General features: G+C 28.1%; 5 protein-coding genes across 6 annotated transcripts; 4 read left to right on the forward strand and 1 right to left on the reverse strand.

The window, feature by feature from the left end:
- Positions 1-629: 629 nt before the first annotated feature.
- LOC126858224 (ejaculatory bulb-specific protein 3-like) lies at positions 630-1,432 on the forward strand. The gene is made up of 3 exons (XM_050608375.1): positions 630-694; positions 786-916; positions 1,175-1,432. The coding sequence occupies exons 1-3, from the start codon at positions 654-656 to the stop codon at positions 1,336-1,338; spliced, it is 336 nt and encodes a 111-aa protein (XP_050464332.1). The 5' UTR covers positions 630-653; the 3' UTR covers positions 1,339-1,432.
- A 1,168-nt stretch (positions 1,433-2,600) lies between these two features.
- LOC126858223 (ejaculatory bulb-specific protein 3-like) lies at positions 2,601-4,117 on the forward strand. The gene is made up of 2 exons (XM_050608374.1): positions 2,601-2,901; positions 3,753-4,117. The coding sequence occupies exons 1-2, from the start codon at positions 2,718-2,720 to the stop codon at positions 3,923-3,925; spliced, it is 357 nt and encodes a 118-aa protein (XP_050464331.1). The 5' UTR covers positions 2,601-2,717; the 3' UTR covers positions 3,926-4,117.
- Positions 4,114-6,621, reverse strand: LOC126858210 (cyclin-dependent kinase 10). The gene is made up of 6 exons (XM_050608357.1): positions 6,489-6,621; positions 6,163-6,317; positions 5,483-6,083; positions 5,089-5,385; positions 4,838-4,971; positions 4,114-4,444 (listed from the first exon to the last, which is right to left on the reverse strand). Exons 1-6 carry the CDS (start codon positions 6,496-6,498, stop codon positions 4,409-4,411), a joined length of 1,233 nt encoding a protein of 410 aa, XP_050464314.1. The 5' UTR covers positions 6,499-6,621; the 3' UTR covers positions 4,114-4,408.
- Positions 6,622-7,076: 455 nt separating this feature from the next.
- On the forward strand, positions 7,077-10,437 carry LOC126858204 (uncharacterized protein PF3D7_1120600-like). 2 transcript variants are annotated; one of them, XM_050608347.1, is made up of 5 exons: positions 7,077-7,300; positions 7,668-7,753; positions 7,905-7,979; positions 8,163-8,237; positions 8,360-10,437. In XM_050608347.1, exons 2-5 carry the CDS (start codon positions 7,684-7,686, stop codon positions 9,907-9,909), a joined length of 1,770 nt encoding a protein of 589 aa, XP_050464304.1. In that variant the 5' UTR covers positions 7,077-7,300; positions 7,668-7,683; the 3' UTR covers positions 9,910-10,437. The 2 variants fall into 2 exon arrangements, with proteins under 2 accessions (XP_050464304.1, XP_050464303.1); XM_050608346.1 differs by having other exon boundaries at positions 7,077-7,418; positions 8,360-10,435.
- A 342-nt stretch (positions 10,438-10,779) lies between these two features.
- Positions 10,780-16,514, forward strand: LOC126858201 (ARF GTPase-activating protein GIT1). Its single transcript, XM_050608342.1, has 13 exons — positions 10,780-11,032; positions 11,281-11,414; positions 11,524-11,636; positions 11,875-12,061; positions 12,271-12,401; positions 12,483-12,672; positions 12,751-12,823; positions 13,089-13,283; positions 13,377-13,543; positions 14,021-14,191; positions 14,307-14,486; positions 14,567-14,797; positions 14,885-16,514. The coding sequence occupies exons 1-13, from the start codon at positions 10,975-10,977 to the stop codon at positions 15,080-15,082; spliced, it is 2,028 nt and encodes a 675-aa protein (XP_050464299.1). The 5' UTR covers positions 10,780-10,974; the 3' UTR covers positions 15,083-16,514.
- The last annotated feature ends 95 nt before the right edge of the window (positions 16,515-16,609 follow it).

The following is a 16,609-nucleotide window of genomic DNA, read 5'->3' on the forward strand; positions in this document are numbered from 1 at the left end:
AGAAACAAAAAGTTTTCATTAGTCAATCGCTCAATTTAATTCCAACAAGCAAATAATTTTGAATTCCAATTTTGGAACGTAATCTTGGATTACTTGTCAACATGGATTTTAATTGTCAATGACAGCCTATCCTGCCACGATCAATTTAATTATTCGAAACCCATTTAAGAATAATGTAATATTTTGCTTTAGATTTATCTGGACAGAACTCGATTGTTTATCGATTGAAATCTTTTTATAGCCAAAAATGGCGGGACCAATTAAAAATATTGAAAATTTTAGTATAGTAACTAGTTTGTAAACGCTATTAAATTATTAAAAATATTACGTGCTGATGATGTTAAAAAAGACTTCTTTTTGATAATATAATTATCTGCGGTTTAGTTTAATACAGGCAACAATATGCTTTTAAAAACGGAATTCTTGTGTCACTGCACTATGACGTTACGTGACGTCACGTTGGCAATACTGACAATGGAATTCGAAACGTGCGCGCGCAGTCTATATTTGAACGTATGAAAGATCAAATTTTGAAACTTAACGAAGAGTCAAATCGTGACGTTGTAAAGATCAAAGGTTACGCGATATAAATATATATATATGTAAGTATATGTGTGTTCTGCTTACAGGACTATATACCTATAAGAAGTTTGATGAGAGCAGTGTGCCTTTGTCCATATGTTCGAGCAATTGAGTACTAAGTTTATATTATACCTTTTTGAATTAAATTACCATCGTTTTTAAAAAATGAACACTCGAATTATTATTATTATAATTCTGATCAGCTCAGGACTCGTCGCTTTTTGCCGAGCGCAAGATATTTCGTCGTATTTGACAGATAAACGTTTCATCGATAAGGAACTTCACTGCTTATTGGAGACAGGGGAGTGCGATGGATTTGGAAAACAAGTAAAACGTAAGAATCATATTCTGTTATTTCTATTCTTATATCATAAATCCTTATAATTATTTGAACTTATACGAAAATACATTTGAGTCTTTTTTGTGCATTTGAAGTAAAAATTACTAATATTATATTCAAGCAAAACGAAACATCAAAATGACATCATAACAACCTTTGATAGTTATTATGATGCTATTTTGATTTTATCGTGATTTTCTGTTTTGCTTGGATAATTTTTTTTAATGATTGTGCTTTTCTTTATACATACAGGTATTCTGCCCGTAGTACTCAAGGATAATTGTCGCCGTTGCACTTTGCAGCAGAAAATAAATCTACAGAGATTGATACAATTTCTACAATCGCGATATCCCACGCAATGGCGCACGATCAAAGGAATGTACACTTCACCAACTCATTTCAATGAAAACAAATAGTTTGTTTCTTTATTTCGAAGATGATTATATGATGACGTGGATATTGATAAAAATTAATTCATTAAAACATGTGTGTTAAATCATGTTAAATATATATCTTTTATGTAATACTTTTTTTTACCCATTTTTATATATATATATAAACTAATTTTATATATAAACTAAATAAAAAAATGTAAATTCTTTTATATTTTTATGTGTGTTTATAAAATCAGGTATAAATGTAAAATTACAATATAAAAAGAAAAATTATTTTGCAAAGTATACAATACAATAAAAGCAAATTTTATATGACATCTCAAAATCAAACCTTTCGAAAAAAAGGGTGATCCATTTAAAAATTCTTTTATACAATAAGAAGCTACAGCCAGTGAGATTATCGGTGAATCCAAGCCACTTTCTCTTCATGCGTCACACGTTTCAATAGTTTGTGTGATCCGCGCACTATTACTGTGTAATATTTCTTAATTGAGATATATTAATATATATTAATTGATATCATCACATCAATGTATTTTTTTTTATATAAACAAACAAAGGCGAATTTGACAAATATTGAAAGCAAAAATTAATTATTTTTGATAAAATATATATAAGCAGGCATTTGTCAGATTTTCATGCAAAAAGCTTACGCTAATAAGTTACAACAGAATATCTCTCACAATTAGTATCGAAAATATTTTATAAATATATATTGTCCAAAGCACAAACTTTAGTCTGCTTCTCTTGATGTAATCCATCAATAGAGTGGGTCAAAGACTCGACCTGCTATGCATATCAATAGCAATCAGATAAAGATTCTAACGCAACACATATACATATATATATAAAGATTGAAGAAATAATTAATTAAAATTAGTCCCAAAGAAAATATGAGAATTCTAAAATTCGAGAAAAAATCTATGTTTGTTACTTTTTATATAAAATATATATATTATCCTTTTTTTCAAAATTATGGAACTTATGCAAAACTGATTGATGATATTATTCATAGATGAAATTAAAGAGTATAACGAGAGCTTTTCGTGGATATTTATCATTTTATCACAGAAAATTCTAATCGAGATATAATAAAGCTGAGTGAATAAATGATCGATTGTCAAAATAATACGATAGTAATATTCAAATTCATTACTTCAGGTAATATTAATGTAAGACGTCATATTACTTTTAGGGAGGTAATTGTAAGACATTCGAGTTGCATGGCAGGTAGAATACATAATATACTTCTCCGTTCGAATCGTTCTCCGTTCGACTATATAAAGGCTAGACTGTCGGCGATTGACGCTTTAGTTTGTTTTAACTCCTGTCAGCAGCCTTGTCGACTGAAGAAGAAATCAAAATTGTGTGTTCTCGATACTTATTGATAATCTTCCACAATGAAGAAATATTTCTTGATCTTGGCCTCGTTGATGATGATTCTGGTTACCGCTGAGAAATATTCTAGGAAATACGATGAGGTGGATGTGGATAAAATTCTTCAAAGCAATCGTATTCTCAACAATTACATTAGATGCCTGTTGGACGAAGGACCATGTACTGCCGAAGGTCGCGCATTAAGAAGTACGTGTACAGTGAAAAAGAAAATATTGATTTGACTAAATCCGTCCAACTGATTATTACCATTTTGTTAATTCAAGTATTTAAGTATTTAAAGTCAAATACAACATATTAAATTATCTTACGTTAATATATATTTGACTTAAATATATTTAAATATTTGTCAAATCAACATTTTTTTTCAGTGTAGGAAAGAAAACAATTATTGAGCTTAAGACATATCATAAAAAGATATTTTTCCACACTCTTATTTTTTTATTTCTTATTTTTATATACCCACATTGATTCAATGAACACATACAGTATTACATTGCAATTGTGGATGTAATATTACGGTAGATTTAATATCCATACTCTCTCTCCTCCCCTCCCTCCCTCCCTCCTCTCACCATTACATAATGTTTAGTGTCAACTTTCTCGCTTAATTATACATATATATCCGGGATTATTTAAGTAATATTATTTTTTTATATATTACTTTTTAAGATCGAAAATAATTCTAATTGTAAAAAATGTATATATAACATTTAATCACGTTTAAAATGTATATAACTTTTAATCATGTTTAAAATGCGAATAAACAATATAAAAAATAGCAAATAAATTTAATTTTTTATATGTTCAAACATTGATAATAATATTTAATATTTAATCATTAGTAATAGTATTTAATCGCAAAATTATGTTAATATACATATAAGCGATATAGTAAAAAGCTATAATAATGTACGATAAATTCAAAAGATATATTTTGCACTGATCTTGGAATAATTTAAATTATATATTATATACCTGCAGCAATATTATTAATTATAGTGGAATAATAATATATATGAATTTTATTTTATTCTCAGAGATTCTACCGGATGCTCTAACAACCGATTGCAGTAAGTGCAATGATGATCAAAAGGCTGTGGCAGAAAAAGTAATACATCATCTCAAAACAAAACGATCCAAGGATTGGGATCGTCTTGTTGCCAAATACGATCCTCATGGCGAATATAAGAAAAGTTATGAAAAATTGTAGCTCTCTTTTTTTCAAGTATTTTAATTATTTTAATTATAATTTATAATTACATATTTTTGTAAAAAAAGGCTATGCAGTTATTGTAAAATATAAAATACCCGTCTTTATAGAAGATACAAAATATAAATATAACACATGTTAATGATATATTCGAATGGAATTTGGTTAAATACAAAACAAATATAAAATTTATTAGAAGTTTTATTTTATTCATTGAATTAGCATCTTTCGCGCGAATATACAACAGTAAACTTATTAATCTGTTGTTCACGAATTATTTTTCCAAATAAAACAGATGCCATAATGTTATCAATTATCATTAAAAATGTTTTATGCAAAAGGTATAATTGTCAATAAGTTTACATGTTATATTATCAATCATAATGTCAGTTTTATTTACGGATACATTTAAAAAAAAATTGACAATATATATTATATATTTCAAAGAAAAAATCAAGAGATCAAGTTGATTTGAAAATTTTTTCACTCAACACGTCTTTTCTTAACTAACGATCCAAGCTGAAACAAATAAATATATAAATAAATCTAAATATATAGATTAAAATTTATACACGTGATATAGTGTCCCAAAATTTTCGAATCACAATACTGTTTTCTTAATATATATACACTCGTTTAAAGCGTATAATTCATGATTTATGTATATTCTTTATGCATACTATTTTTATCATTGAGTTTTTTTATGAACATCAATTACGTGATTGACCACTAAATCATTTTCATTCAATTTTTCGAACTTCCGCCTCAGTATTTTAATTTATGAATTCTGGGACACCATATATATATATATATGTGTGTATGCGTGTGCTTGTTTTTATGTATGCGTGCAAAAATTTTTAAATTAAATCTAAATATTTTATGTATGTAGTTGTTACGCATCGATGAACGTACAAGATCTGAAATTGCTGGTAGATTATTGGTTTGATCAGTAACGGTAGATTCTTGTTCGCGATTTTCTTTCTGAGCAGCCGCTTTTTTCATATTTCTATGTTGTGGGAAAGTAGGCATAAGTTTTGGATCGCAAGCTGTAATAATATCGAATTAGTTAGATAGTTCTATTATAAGTTCTGTTTTAGGAAGACAATTCTAAAGAAAACTAAAAATGCGTTTATATATGTGTGTATATATATATTCATACTGACGTAAAGGAGCTTCTTTGAAATAACTGCTTTGCAAACATTCTTCGGCGGTTGCTCTCTTCTTAGGATCGTACATAAATAAGAAGTTTAACAATCTAAGACCAGCTGCACTCAACCAAGGAAATCTTTGTTTCAAGTTGTTATATGGTTGTTGTTTAAGCGTAAAATTCTGCAGCGCCGGTAACGAGTTAAATTCTGGCCAAATAGCTTCACTGGGTGTACCCAATAAGTCGACGATTAATTCTAATTGTGCTATTTCTGTTCTACCTGGTAATAAAGGTCTATGTCCCAATAGCTCTCCTATAATAAAATGAATGATATACAACATATGTGTCACGTTTATGCATATAAGCAATATAATAATATTAATAAGTCCTGTTTAACATTAATTTCTTACCCAATATGCATCCAGCTGCCCACATATCAACAGAAGTAGTTTGTGTCTTGGCTTGCAATAGCAATTCTGGTGCTCTGTACCATAATGTTACTACTCGAGGAGTCATTGGTTTTAATGGTAAACCAAACCATCTTGCCAATCCAAAATCAGCAATTTTTACGCAACCTTTATCGGTCATAAGAAGATTAGAGACTTTCAAGTCTCTATGAACAATAAAATTATGATGCAAGTAACGAAGACCCTTTAGTACTTGCAACACTATACATTTGACTTGACTCTCTGAAAACGGTGCCTGCATATTGTCCAGCAAACTCGCTAGATCTTGTTCGCAATATTCCATTGCAAGGAAAATGCTTTCCAAACTTCTACCTACTACTACTTCCCTTAGATGCACAATATTTTCGTGTCGACATGATAACAAGACTGATATTTCCCTGAGACCACTCACTGGCAATCCATCCTTCTCATGTTCCATCCTTACTTTCTTCAATGCAACAACTTTGTCATTTTTTGTATCTCTCGCTCGATATACAATTCCGTAAGTACCTTCTCCAATACGATTCAATTTTTCAAACTCAGAAACAAACCTGCATTTACCAAGCTATAAGAAAAATATGAACAAAACCTATAATATCATATAAATATATTCAATCTATAGAGATAAATCAAAAGTTTATTACAATGTCTTGTTCTGGTATTTCCATAGGTTTGCCGGTTAGAAAAGATGTTAATACTCCTTTCCTCGTGATTGGGGCTGATGGATCAGGCCCCGAATCGGACGCTGCTTTCTTATCGCTATCATTACGTTCCACCGACTTTTTTTCCAAGCTCTCTTCTATAAAATAGTAAAATCATTATACATCTTATTATCAAATGCTGTGTTGCGTCTTCCGAAATAAAATACAAATTATTTAAACACCTTTACACTTGCTTGTATAATTATTGTGTTATTTCAATTTCATATTCATACTTATAATTGGTAAAAATTAAGATATATTCATTATACCTTTCGTCATTTTAGTCACCAAACTATACGAAAAACTGATCAATTATCAATAATATGCCGTGAATCGAAGATTAGAGGTTGGAGGAATAAATTTCTCCGGACTCTGTGTTGTTATTGAGAGCCGGATTTTTCGCGCATGCGCGATGGAATTAATACCATAGATTTTGATACCATACATATAACATAAACATATGTCTATGGATTGGACATTGTTCTGATTGGTCAATCAAACGTTACTATACTCCAAAGAGTAAATTTTAGAACGCAACCAAATAGAGAAGCTTTCTAACAAAAACGCACATGTCAAACATGTCATGATTGGCTGTTAAGTAAAAAAATTTTCGGGACATTGGAAATTCTCTATTTGATAGCCAATAGAAATATTGTATTTACCTGATTGGAATCGTTACATTCATATAGCAAGAAATTGAAATAAAATTAAAATAAGAATTAAAATTAAATGAATTAAAATTAGAATTAAAATTAGATAAATTAAAATTAAGATTAAAATTATAATAAAATTAAAATACTATTTTTCTACGTTTATAAATATATCTATATTATTTGCATACATCGTGACAACAGACCGTTATGTTTGTGCAGACAAGTTTGAAATCTCTAGAATAATTTAGAATTGTATTTTGTATCGTGTAGTGATTGCGATCGTTTTCATTTGCGAGATTTGTTTGCTACAATACACATTGTTGATTCAAACAGCACATGTTAATAAGATGTGAGAATATAGAAAAACGAGTAGAAGAATATTGGAGGAAAGCCTGCAACCTGTGTAAAAAGAATTTGGATTATTGAATGTGAATGATCATTATTTTTATACGATACACAATTTCTTAATTAAAAGGATAAATCTTTGTGTTTATATTTTATACTCTTGAAAGAATAGAGATTACATTACAAAACATATACTCTATGGTAATCATTTTTTTAGAAACAAAAGTAGAATTATTTTTAGGAAATTAGATTGTACGAATCATTTATATACAATTCATTTTTCTGATTATCTCTTTTATATTTATCCAATTTTGCAAAGAATAAATTTTATATCGATGTTAAATGATTTAATTGTTATATTTAAAATTTTTTAGAGCACTTTGAAAAAGAGTTTGCTTGCATATTTGCAACTCTTATTAAAATAAGATTTATATAAATTTATATTTTCAGCACAATTTGTTTGAAAATGTTTCGAATAAAAACCACATCACATCAAGCTGATTATTCCACTTATGGATGCCAGTCTGAGAGTTCAGGTTAATAAATCGTTTATTATAATAAATTATAATGCATTATAAGTATATATATAATATATAAATAATGCTATTAACATGAAGATATATTGAACACATTATAGTTTATTTTTTATATTGTAACTAAAGAAAATTAAATAATTTGTTATTTTAGTACGAGAGATATCCAAACCTGTAAGAATTACCCAATTATTTGGATCATGTAAGCAGTCACGAAATGGTCAAACAAGTAATGTCAATTTTTTTTTCCTTTAGTATTTTTTAACAAAACTTTTTAATAGTGTGTATATATATATATATATATATATATATATATATATATATATATATATATATTATGTGTATATATATATTTTTTTTTTAAATTTTATTGTTGAGTTTATTATATTAACAAAAGATGTATCATTTGCAGATTTAACTGGTAAAATTAGATTGCCTGAAAGAATCACTCCTCACTTGAAAAGTGCTTCAAATCGAAAAGGAAATGGTTAGTATATATAGATTTCTTTCTCATTTTATTTTTTCAATGTATATATTTATAGTTAGCAATTGTGTCATCGTGTTCTTTTTTATAATCTTTCTATTTATTTTATTTTTTTTTTTGTGCAGAAACAACCACACATATAAAACTGTCTCATAACAAGAAGAATGTGCGGCGAAATTTAAGCTTTACGAAAATACCAGTTGTCATGACTAAAACTGAAACAGTAATAAGAAGCAAAAATAATTTAAATGATAGTTCGAAAAAAGAAAATTTACATTTGTCTACAAGAAAAAGTTTCTTATTGCCACCGAATAGCGTAAAGAATTCATATGTTAAGAACAGAGCGAAGCAAACCAATTTTATATTACCTCAAATATGTATCTCAGACTACTCTGTGTGTGACAATAAGTATCCTAGAATATCCGAGAGATCAGAAAGTTGTTCATCTCCTATGAGAGTTACAAGTTCACAAATTAATTCTGTCATACACGAACAAGTTAACGAAACAATGATACAACATTTATCATCGCAAATGTTTACTGTGCATGATCAGTCTGGGATAGATATTTTACATTCAGAATGTATAGACACAAAGAATGATGAATTGGGAAGAAAAATTGTCAATAGTTCAATTAATGTTGAAGAAAAGAAATGCTTATCTATGACTAAAAACAATTATAGAGAAGACCTGCATCAATCTGCACGAAATGTTGAAATGATAAATCAGCCATGCTTGAATTTAAACCATAGCGCTAACAAAAATGATGAATATGTAACTCTTAATAAGACACAACTTACAGTTTTGGCAACTAAATTAGAACATGACATTCGCAGATTAGAAGAAGATATATTGCCGAATTTGAGATTTACATTTACTACTATTATGGATGTATTATCTGCGATAAATATAACAAAAAAGGAAAGCGATAACAATGATACCAAGATTATGCAGCAAATGCCTGAAAATTTAAATGATCGTATAAAAATAATGAATGATATAAACACAAAATCACTATGTGTGATCAGCAACATTAATACTGAAGATAATATTAATATTAAGGAAAATATTAATAATGAAGAATCACTATGTATGATCAGCAACATTAATACTGAAGATAATATTAATATTAAGGAAAATATTAATAATGAAGAATCACTATGTATGATCAGCAACATTAATACTGAAGATAATATTAAGGAAAATATTAATAATGAAGAAAGTATTAATATTGAAGACAGTCATATTCCAAAAGAAATTTATAAAACACCTGATATTAATTTAATGAAATTTGTGAAAACAGATATATGTGAAAAGAACAATTCCAGAATTCGATCATTGTGTCAGTTCGATCTTAGTTCCGAGAGCAACAAGGAAAATGATAGCTTTGTGAATTTAGAAAATATGCTGGATATCACAAATATAAAGTCTAATATGACGATTGTATCGCTTAAGAAAAGCACTCCTGTGTTAAAGTACAAAAACAAGAAAGAAGAGAGACCTTTGAAGGAATATATGGCTTTAAAGTCACGTATGAGCTGTTTGTTAACACCTAACATTAAACATTTTAGTTGTTCAAAAGCAAAAAATGATAATTTATATTCTGAAAGTAGTGATGCAAAAGCTTCTTTGTCGGGTAAGATACTCGCAGAGCTTTATAATTTATATGAAGACTAGATACAATAATTTTGTGTACATCAGTCGATTTTCTCTATTTTAGATTAAGATTATTTTCTAAGACTAAAGTTTTTTTAATGTTGAAAATAATAATATTTTAAAAGAAATTTGTAAAACTCGTGATGAAAATATTGCACTTGCTGCACATCATTATGTAATGAATTTAGAAAAGCAGCAGAAGAGAAGAATCTTAGAAGAAAAACAACTGTCTTGGAATGGATGAATTTTAGAAAATAGAGGAAATCGATGAGTTGCAATATATACTCAATATTTCATACCTAATAAATGTTTTAATCATAAGATGAAACGCGCAATAAATAATCATTGTAATATTTATTTTAAAATTGAGAATTGGTGTATGTATATGTTTTGTTTGCGTGCTGAGCGCGTGCATGTGCACATGCCAAGAGACAGGTTTTATCAAAGAATTTTTTTACATAAATAAATGATATGGATTAACAAATAAAAAATTACTTATATATATTATGTATAGTGTTTTTTATAAATAAATATATATCAAAAAAATAATTTTTTATATAAATAATAAATAATTCGATTAGTAAATGTAAAATTATTTATGAGAGATATGGGGTTTTTTTTTTTTAATAAATATATATTATTGTTTATTTAGAATAACGGAATATAAAAATATTATCGGGAGACAAGTTATAAGAACAAAAACTTTAATAAATTATTTATATACTTTGAGTCTGTGACACAACACGCTGGATGCATCATTGTGATATTACCGATGTTTGATAATATAAATAATTAGAATTTTTGAAAAGGTAAAATTTACCAACAGTTGTGGATAAACAATTGATAAACTTTCGTGCATTTACGAAATGCGTCCGCTATCGGGCGTCTCGATCGCGTGCCTGAATTTTTTTTTTTTTCATTTTCTCGGATGTTCTTCGCAATAAGAGCAGGATGACACAATTCAATTTGTGTTTTTACTCCCGATACAAATCATCGTCGACTGCGTCAATTGTCGTCAATTGTTGACTATGTCATGCCGATATAATGTGCGCAAATAAGTGTCATTGATCAAGGGAAGATAAAACTATGGCGCGTCCGAAGCACAAAGCAAGCGCGGATGTATGCGCTGACTGTGGGACTCTCGGTGAGCAACATCGGTTTTCTTGGCGATCATTTATTTAATCCCGCGCCGTTAACAGTTTTGAATATTTCTTTTTTTTTTTAGAATATAAGACATATGACAATTATCATCATGTCAAACATGTATTTCAATTTTTACTTAACGTAATCGAAAATGTAAACATATATATTTCTTAATAGAAAGAGCATTTTCGAATATTTATTAATTATTTATTTAAAAGAAAATCATAGGATTGAAAATAATTATTTTAGAACCAGGATGGGCGTCGATAAATAGAGCTATTTTGTTATGTGACGACTGTTGCGGAATTCATCGTAGTCTAGGGCGTCATGTGTCACATATTAAGTCGCTGCACAAGAGTGTTTGGAATACAAATTTACTGAATGTTAGTAAACAATTGCTGAAAAGCAATTGAAGGAAAGCTCTTTTAGAATTTTTATAGTGTATACACATCATATTGCAATGTTTGAAATAACTGGATATAAATTTTCTAGATGGTGCATACTTTGAATGACAATGGAGCTAATAGTATTTGGGAACATTCTCTGCTGGATCCTAGCAGCTTGAAAATTAGTAGAAGGAAACCCCAGGCTAAGGATCCCTTACAGTTAGTGATTTATATAATAAATTTTATGTATACAGAGAGCAGAATTCTTTCATCTACAGATACTTTGATGTTTTCAAAGATCAGATTAAATCAGATTTAAATGGAGATTAATTATTATGATTCTTCTAAATAGAACTGATTCTGAATACTAAAACTATCTTTAAATATCAATTATTTTTCTTATATATTTTTTATATAAGATCATATTTTTTATATTTATTATATTACTTGCTTATAGTCCTGTAAAAGCAGATTTCATTAAGGCAAAGCATCAACATCTGGCATTTATATTACGACCAAGCAAGGAAGAATGTTGTACCGAGGAGGAACTCAATAGACAGTTACATAGTAGTGTTCGTACAAGCAATTTAGAAACTTCATTGAGGCTATTGGCACAAGGCGCTAATCCCAATTATTTTTACAAGGTCTATATATATATATATATTTTTTTTTAAATATTTATTTAAAAATATATATATTTTAGTATTTATTAAGATAATTTACAAGTATATATTTTAAAGTATATGTTATTATTAAATATAATTGAATTATGAATGAAAACATTTCTTGAATTATATATATATATATATATATATATATATATATATATATATATATGTGTATGTATCTGCAGGAAAAAGGAACCACACCCTTACATGTTGCAGCTCGTGCTGGACAAAATCTGCAGGTAGAACTTTTAATAGCTAATGGCGCTGATCCAAGTGTAATTGATCTAAATGGACAAATAGCTGCTGATATTGCTAAGTAAATAAAGTTTAATATGGAATGTATATATACGAGGTATATATGTGGTAAAGGTATGAAATCTTTTGTTTATTGTTTTAGGATGGCAGGACATATAGATTTATCCGAACGCATAATTGAATGTATGTATGAAGTAACAGATAGATTGACATATCATATATGCTCTCGTAAGCCAAATCATCGAGGTGATGAACATCTCATCATTTCTGACTTGAATTCTAGTTTAGACAAAAATGAGACAGTTTTGGAAGGAAAAAGCAGACTACAAATGGTATGTAGAAATTTATATTAAGATTATTTATTTTATTTATTTTTGTTCTATTTTGCTTAATTTGCTTTATTTCTACAGTTATCGAATCACTTGTTGGAGGAATTGGCAATGGATGTTTATGACGAAGTGGATCGCCGAGAAATAGAAGCAAGTGAGTATTATTTTTATATTCTTTACATGCTTTATATATAAAAAGAAAAAATATACTGATTAAAATTTAAATGTAATTTAAATTATTCAAATGACATATATATTTTTGTCATGCTATTCTTATGGAAGGGTGAGTAAAAACTTTTTTAGCTTAACAATATGATTTTAATTCGTAATTATAAGCGTAATAAAAACATATATTAAAAAATAAATAGTAATAATAACAATATATAGGAAAACAGACTAATATCTGGTATTTTGCATAGTTTGGTTTTCAACTGCATCTCTCCCAGAGAAGTGTGCTGTTCCATTTCTGCCAGTTAATCCACAATTGTCATCTACCAGGAATCAAGGAAGACAGAAATTAGCAAGATTCACACCAAAAGAATTCACTACACTTATAGCAGATTTACTGATTGAGGCAGGACGACGACATATGCTTGCTAACAATGCATTTCAAAGTAATATTATCGAATATAAAAACATTTATTTTATACAGACAGAATTTTGTACATTTTGTTATATTATGACGTATATATATATATGTGTTTTAGATCCTGCAATATCTATGCACAAGGAGCAACTTGGTAAACATGGATCACAAATGTCTGATGATGAACCTTTGTATGATAGTGTTGCATCCGATGATGACTATACTGCTTTAACATCTACAGTTAATACCTCATCTGATGTGGCAAATGAAATTAAAATTAATAATGAGGTAAGCTTTAACAAATGAAAGATTCAACAAGTATAATCAAGAAGTTATTTCAAAATTTATTCTTTAAATACAAAGTTAAATACATATATAAACATAAACGAATCGTTTTTGTTTTTAAATTTTTATCTGATTTATATTTAAATTGTAATATACACATATTTTGTGAAACTATACTATTTTAGCACAAAGTTTTTATTTTTTTTTTTTTTAATTATTTCAAGAAAAGATAAAAAAGATGATATTTCACAAAACTCAGTACATATATTTGTAATAAAAATATTAAAAGTACTGGCACACTATTAACAAAAAGAGAAGTAAGAGAATTTTTAGGAAATTTGCAAACTTTGAGTAGATACATATTATATATTAAACAATAGAAATATACTAACCTATAATAATTTGTAATAATAATAATTTTAAAAATGTGTACTCTGTGCTAGTTTAAAATAAAAATTATTATTGCATCATGTTGTGTAGGAAGCATTTGCACCAATGGCCAAAGGTCTTCCATCTATGGTAGAAGTTTTAAAAAAACAATTAACTTTATCTGAATCAACTGTACGAGATCTCCGCGAACAGATATATACCTTACAAAACGCTGTCGAGCAACTCACTCAAGAAAATAGCGAGCTTAAACGTATGCTACAGGTAATGCAAAAATGTTTTCTTGTATGCAACATACAAGTAGTATTATTCATTAAATAATATATTAATGTTTACAATTGTACTTAATACTGAAGATTGAAAACAATTTACAATTTAGATAAAAGGTTCCAATGAAGACAACATAAACGGACATGTCGGTGGAGAACAGGAACCCGAATTAGAGCCAGTGCACGATATCAAAACGTCCACTATACGTGGAAATCAACGACCAGCATCTATGTACGAGACGAGAGAGGGCTTGCGGAAACCAACATCGTGGTCAACGACTATTTGTCAAGTAATTGACAATTTCTGAAATAATTAATGAAATATATTAATGAAATATATCGATTATTTATTAATATTATTTCAATCTAGACGAAACGCGATACAGAGGTCTTATCGCGGAATAACACGCAAAGTTTGTGGGAATATGGCACGCCTAATCTACCACCCAGCGAAGAAGTGACCCGACGAACGGAACAAGTCACCAGGCGAATTCAAGAGCTATGGATGGCTATGCAAGATCCGAGCCAACGAGAAGCTTTTGTCCCTTGCGCCGAGAGAATACGCGTTGCTGTTGCTGAGCTAACTGCCATATTTCCTCAAGTAAAATTATTCATTCTTTTTTTCAAGTATTTGTTTTCTCACATTTGGATCTAAATTGGTAAGAAATAATTTCTACTGTACCAATAGAATCCACTGGAGGAAAATATCAAATCTGCTTTACGTCAGTTAAATGGCAACACTGGGAGACTTCAAGCGGAATGCTCCGGTCTTCAAAGATGCACCAGTGATACCGAACACATGGATCGTTGCTTGCAGCAAGTACGTTCATGCGCTTACGATATTGCCAAAGCAACCAAGCTACTTGTTACGCAGTTTCAAACATAGTTTCTCTTAGCAGAAAATATATCGGAATTCTATATACATATATATATATATATATATTTTTACATGTCTGTAGTAAATGTAAATACTTTAACATAGTACACCAAGCTTATTAGAAATTTTTCCTTCCAGACCTTAATTACATAATTATTGCAATGCTTTTTATATATTTACTTTTACAATAATCCGTTTTTTATCGTTTTCTGTTAAGTTTAATAGATATGGGAGAAAAGATTTACACTTCTTTTTTACTTATTATTAAATTATTTAATCAAACTAGGTTAAACTAATATTCTAAAATATCTAAATACGCGATTGAATAATCTAATAAGTAAAGCATGTCATTATTTGAGGATATATTTTGTACAATGAATACTATTTAATATACCTGACAAAGACTGAATAACGGCAAACCAATGAATTCTATACAATTTAAGTTTATAAGTTTTGTTTAACATGTGTATAAATTTTATTTAAGCAAATTATAGAAAAAGTCTCATCAATTAAATATTAAAGTAAAACACACATAAATGAAAATGAAGATATTATTTTTTACATTTGATGTATATTCTATAAAACAGAGATAAAGCAAACAATTGTTTATAGATGATAGCAGTTCAGACATTGTTATTATATTATGGATATCGGAGATACATACTCCTTAGAGATGCAAGTATTTCCAATATATTTAGAATATAAAAAAAATATTTAACTATTATATAATAGCGATTTTTTACTTAAAATGAAATTTGTATTAAACGCACATTTAAAAAAATTTTTTTAAATATCTGATATCTACATTTTTCTGATCTGTTTAATTATGTAATTAAAAAATATGAATAAAGTTTTTTACAATGGCTTTATATCTTATCATTAGTTTACATAATAGAAATACATAATAATATTAAAGTTTTATAATCTAATCAAATTTATTCATATTATTTAATTGTATATTATTTTTTCATCTCTTTTTACATCACAATTTAATTTAAATAATTGTTTAATTTATCCTTATATATCTTACATTTTTACAATTTTTGGGTTTTTATTGGTCAAATCACTTTAAAATAATTAGTGCAATATATTGCTAATGAATTATTACTTAGACAAATATAGAAATAATTAAGCATGTTAAACAAAATATTTTTATATAAATCTTTTTAAATTTGTACAATGAGATATATATAATTATAAATATAGCGCAATGTGTGTGAGAAAAAGGCATTTTATAATGTATATCCATATATTTTCATTACAGACACATACATATTAGTTTAACAAAAGCATCGTAATGAATAACATAGATATAAATGTGAAAAAAGTATATTTTTATTTTGAGGAAAAATATCTATATAAATCCTCGGTTATAAAAAAGGCATGTAAAATCGATGATTCGAAATCCGTAATAAAAAAAAATGGAAATCCGTGAAATGTATTCGAGCCGAATTTATCAAACGTGCAGTGTTCCATCCTTGTTCTTTCTTTTTCACGGGTCAGAAAAGTTTGTTCTTTGTAGCTGAACTTTACCGA

The sequence above is a fragment of the Cataglyphis hispanica genome, chromosome 24 (assembly GCF_021464435.1).
Source record: "Cataglyphis hispanica isolate Lineage 1 chromosome 24, ULB_Chis1_1.0, whole genome shotgun sequence".
Lineage (NCBI taxonomy): Eukaryota > Metazoa > Arthropoda > Insecta > Hymenoptera > Formicidae > Cataglyphis > Cataglyphis hispanica.

What these genes read in the sequence shown, in the direction of transcription:
- LOC126858210 (XM_050608357.1), bottom strand. An exon ending in GGCAGCTGGATGCATATTGG is followed by an intron (nt 5,386 to 5,482) that starts GTAAGAAATTAA and finishes ATTTTATTATAG; the next exon opens with GAGAGCTATTGGGACATAGA. An exon ending in TTTCAAAGAAGCTCCTTTAC is followed by an intron (nt 4,972 to 5,088) that starts GTCAGTATGAAT and finishes ATATTATTACAG; the next exon opens with CTTGCGATCCAAAACTTATG.
- LOC126858201 (XM_050608342.1), top strand. Translation starts at nt 10,975, where the DNA reads ATGGCGCGTCCGAAGCACAAAGCAAGCGCGGATGTATGCGCTGACTGT. An exon ending in ATCCCAATTATTTTTACAAG is followed by an intron (nt 12,062 to 12,270) that starts GTCTATATATAT and finishes ATGTATCTGCAG; the next exon opens with GAAAAAGGAACCACACCCTT. An exon ending in AGCTTAAACGTATGCTACAG is followed by an intron (nt 14,192 to 14,306) that starts GTAATGCAAAAA and finishes TTTACAATTTAG; the next exon opens with ATAAAAGGTTCCAATGAAGA.
- LOC126858224 (XM_050608375.1), top strand. Translation starts at nt 654, where the DNA reads ATGAGAGCAGTGTGCCTTTGTCCATATGTTCGAGCAATTGA. An exon ending in CCATATGTTCGAGCAATTGA is followed by an intron (nt 695 to 785) that starts GTACTAAGTTTA and finishes AATTCTGATCAG; the next exon opens with CTCAGGACTCGTCGCTTTTT. An exon ending in ATTTGGAAAACAAGTAAAAC is followed by an intron (nt 917 to 1,174) that starts GTAAGAATCATA and finishes TTATACATACAG; the next exon opens with GTATTCTGCCCGTAGTACTC.
- LOC126858223 (XM_050608374.1), top strand. Translation starts at nt 2,718, where the DNA reads ATGAAGAAATATTTCTTGATCTTGGCCTCGTTGATGATGATTCTGGTT. An exon ending in CGAAGGTCGCGCATTAAGAA is followed by an intron (nt 2,902 to 3,752) that starts GTACGTGTACAG and finishes TTTTATTCTCAG; the next exon opens with AGATTCTACCGGATGCTCTA.
- LOC126858204 (XM_050608347.1), top strand. Translation starts at nt 7,684, where the DNA reads ATGTTTCGAATAAAAACCACATCACATCAAGCTGATTATTCCACTTAT. An exon ending in ATGCCAGTCTGAGAGTTCAG is followed by an intron (nt 7,754 to 7,904) that starts GTTAATAAATCG and finishes TTGTTATTTTAG; the next exon opens with TACGAGAGATATCCAAACCT. An exon ending in TTCAAATCGAAAAGGAAATG is followed by an intron (nt 8,238 to 8,359) that starts GTTAGTATATAT and finishes TTTTTTGTGCAG; the next exon opens with AAACAACCACACATATAAAA.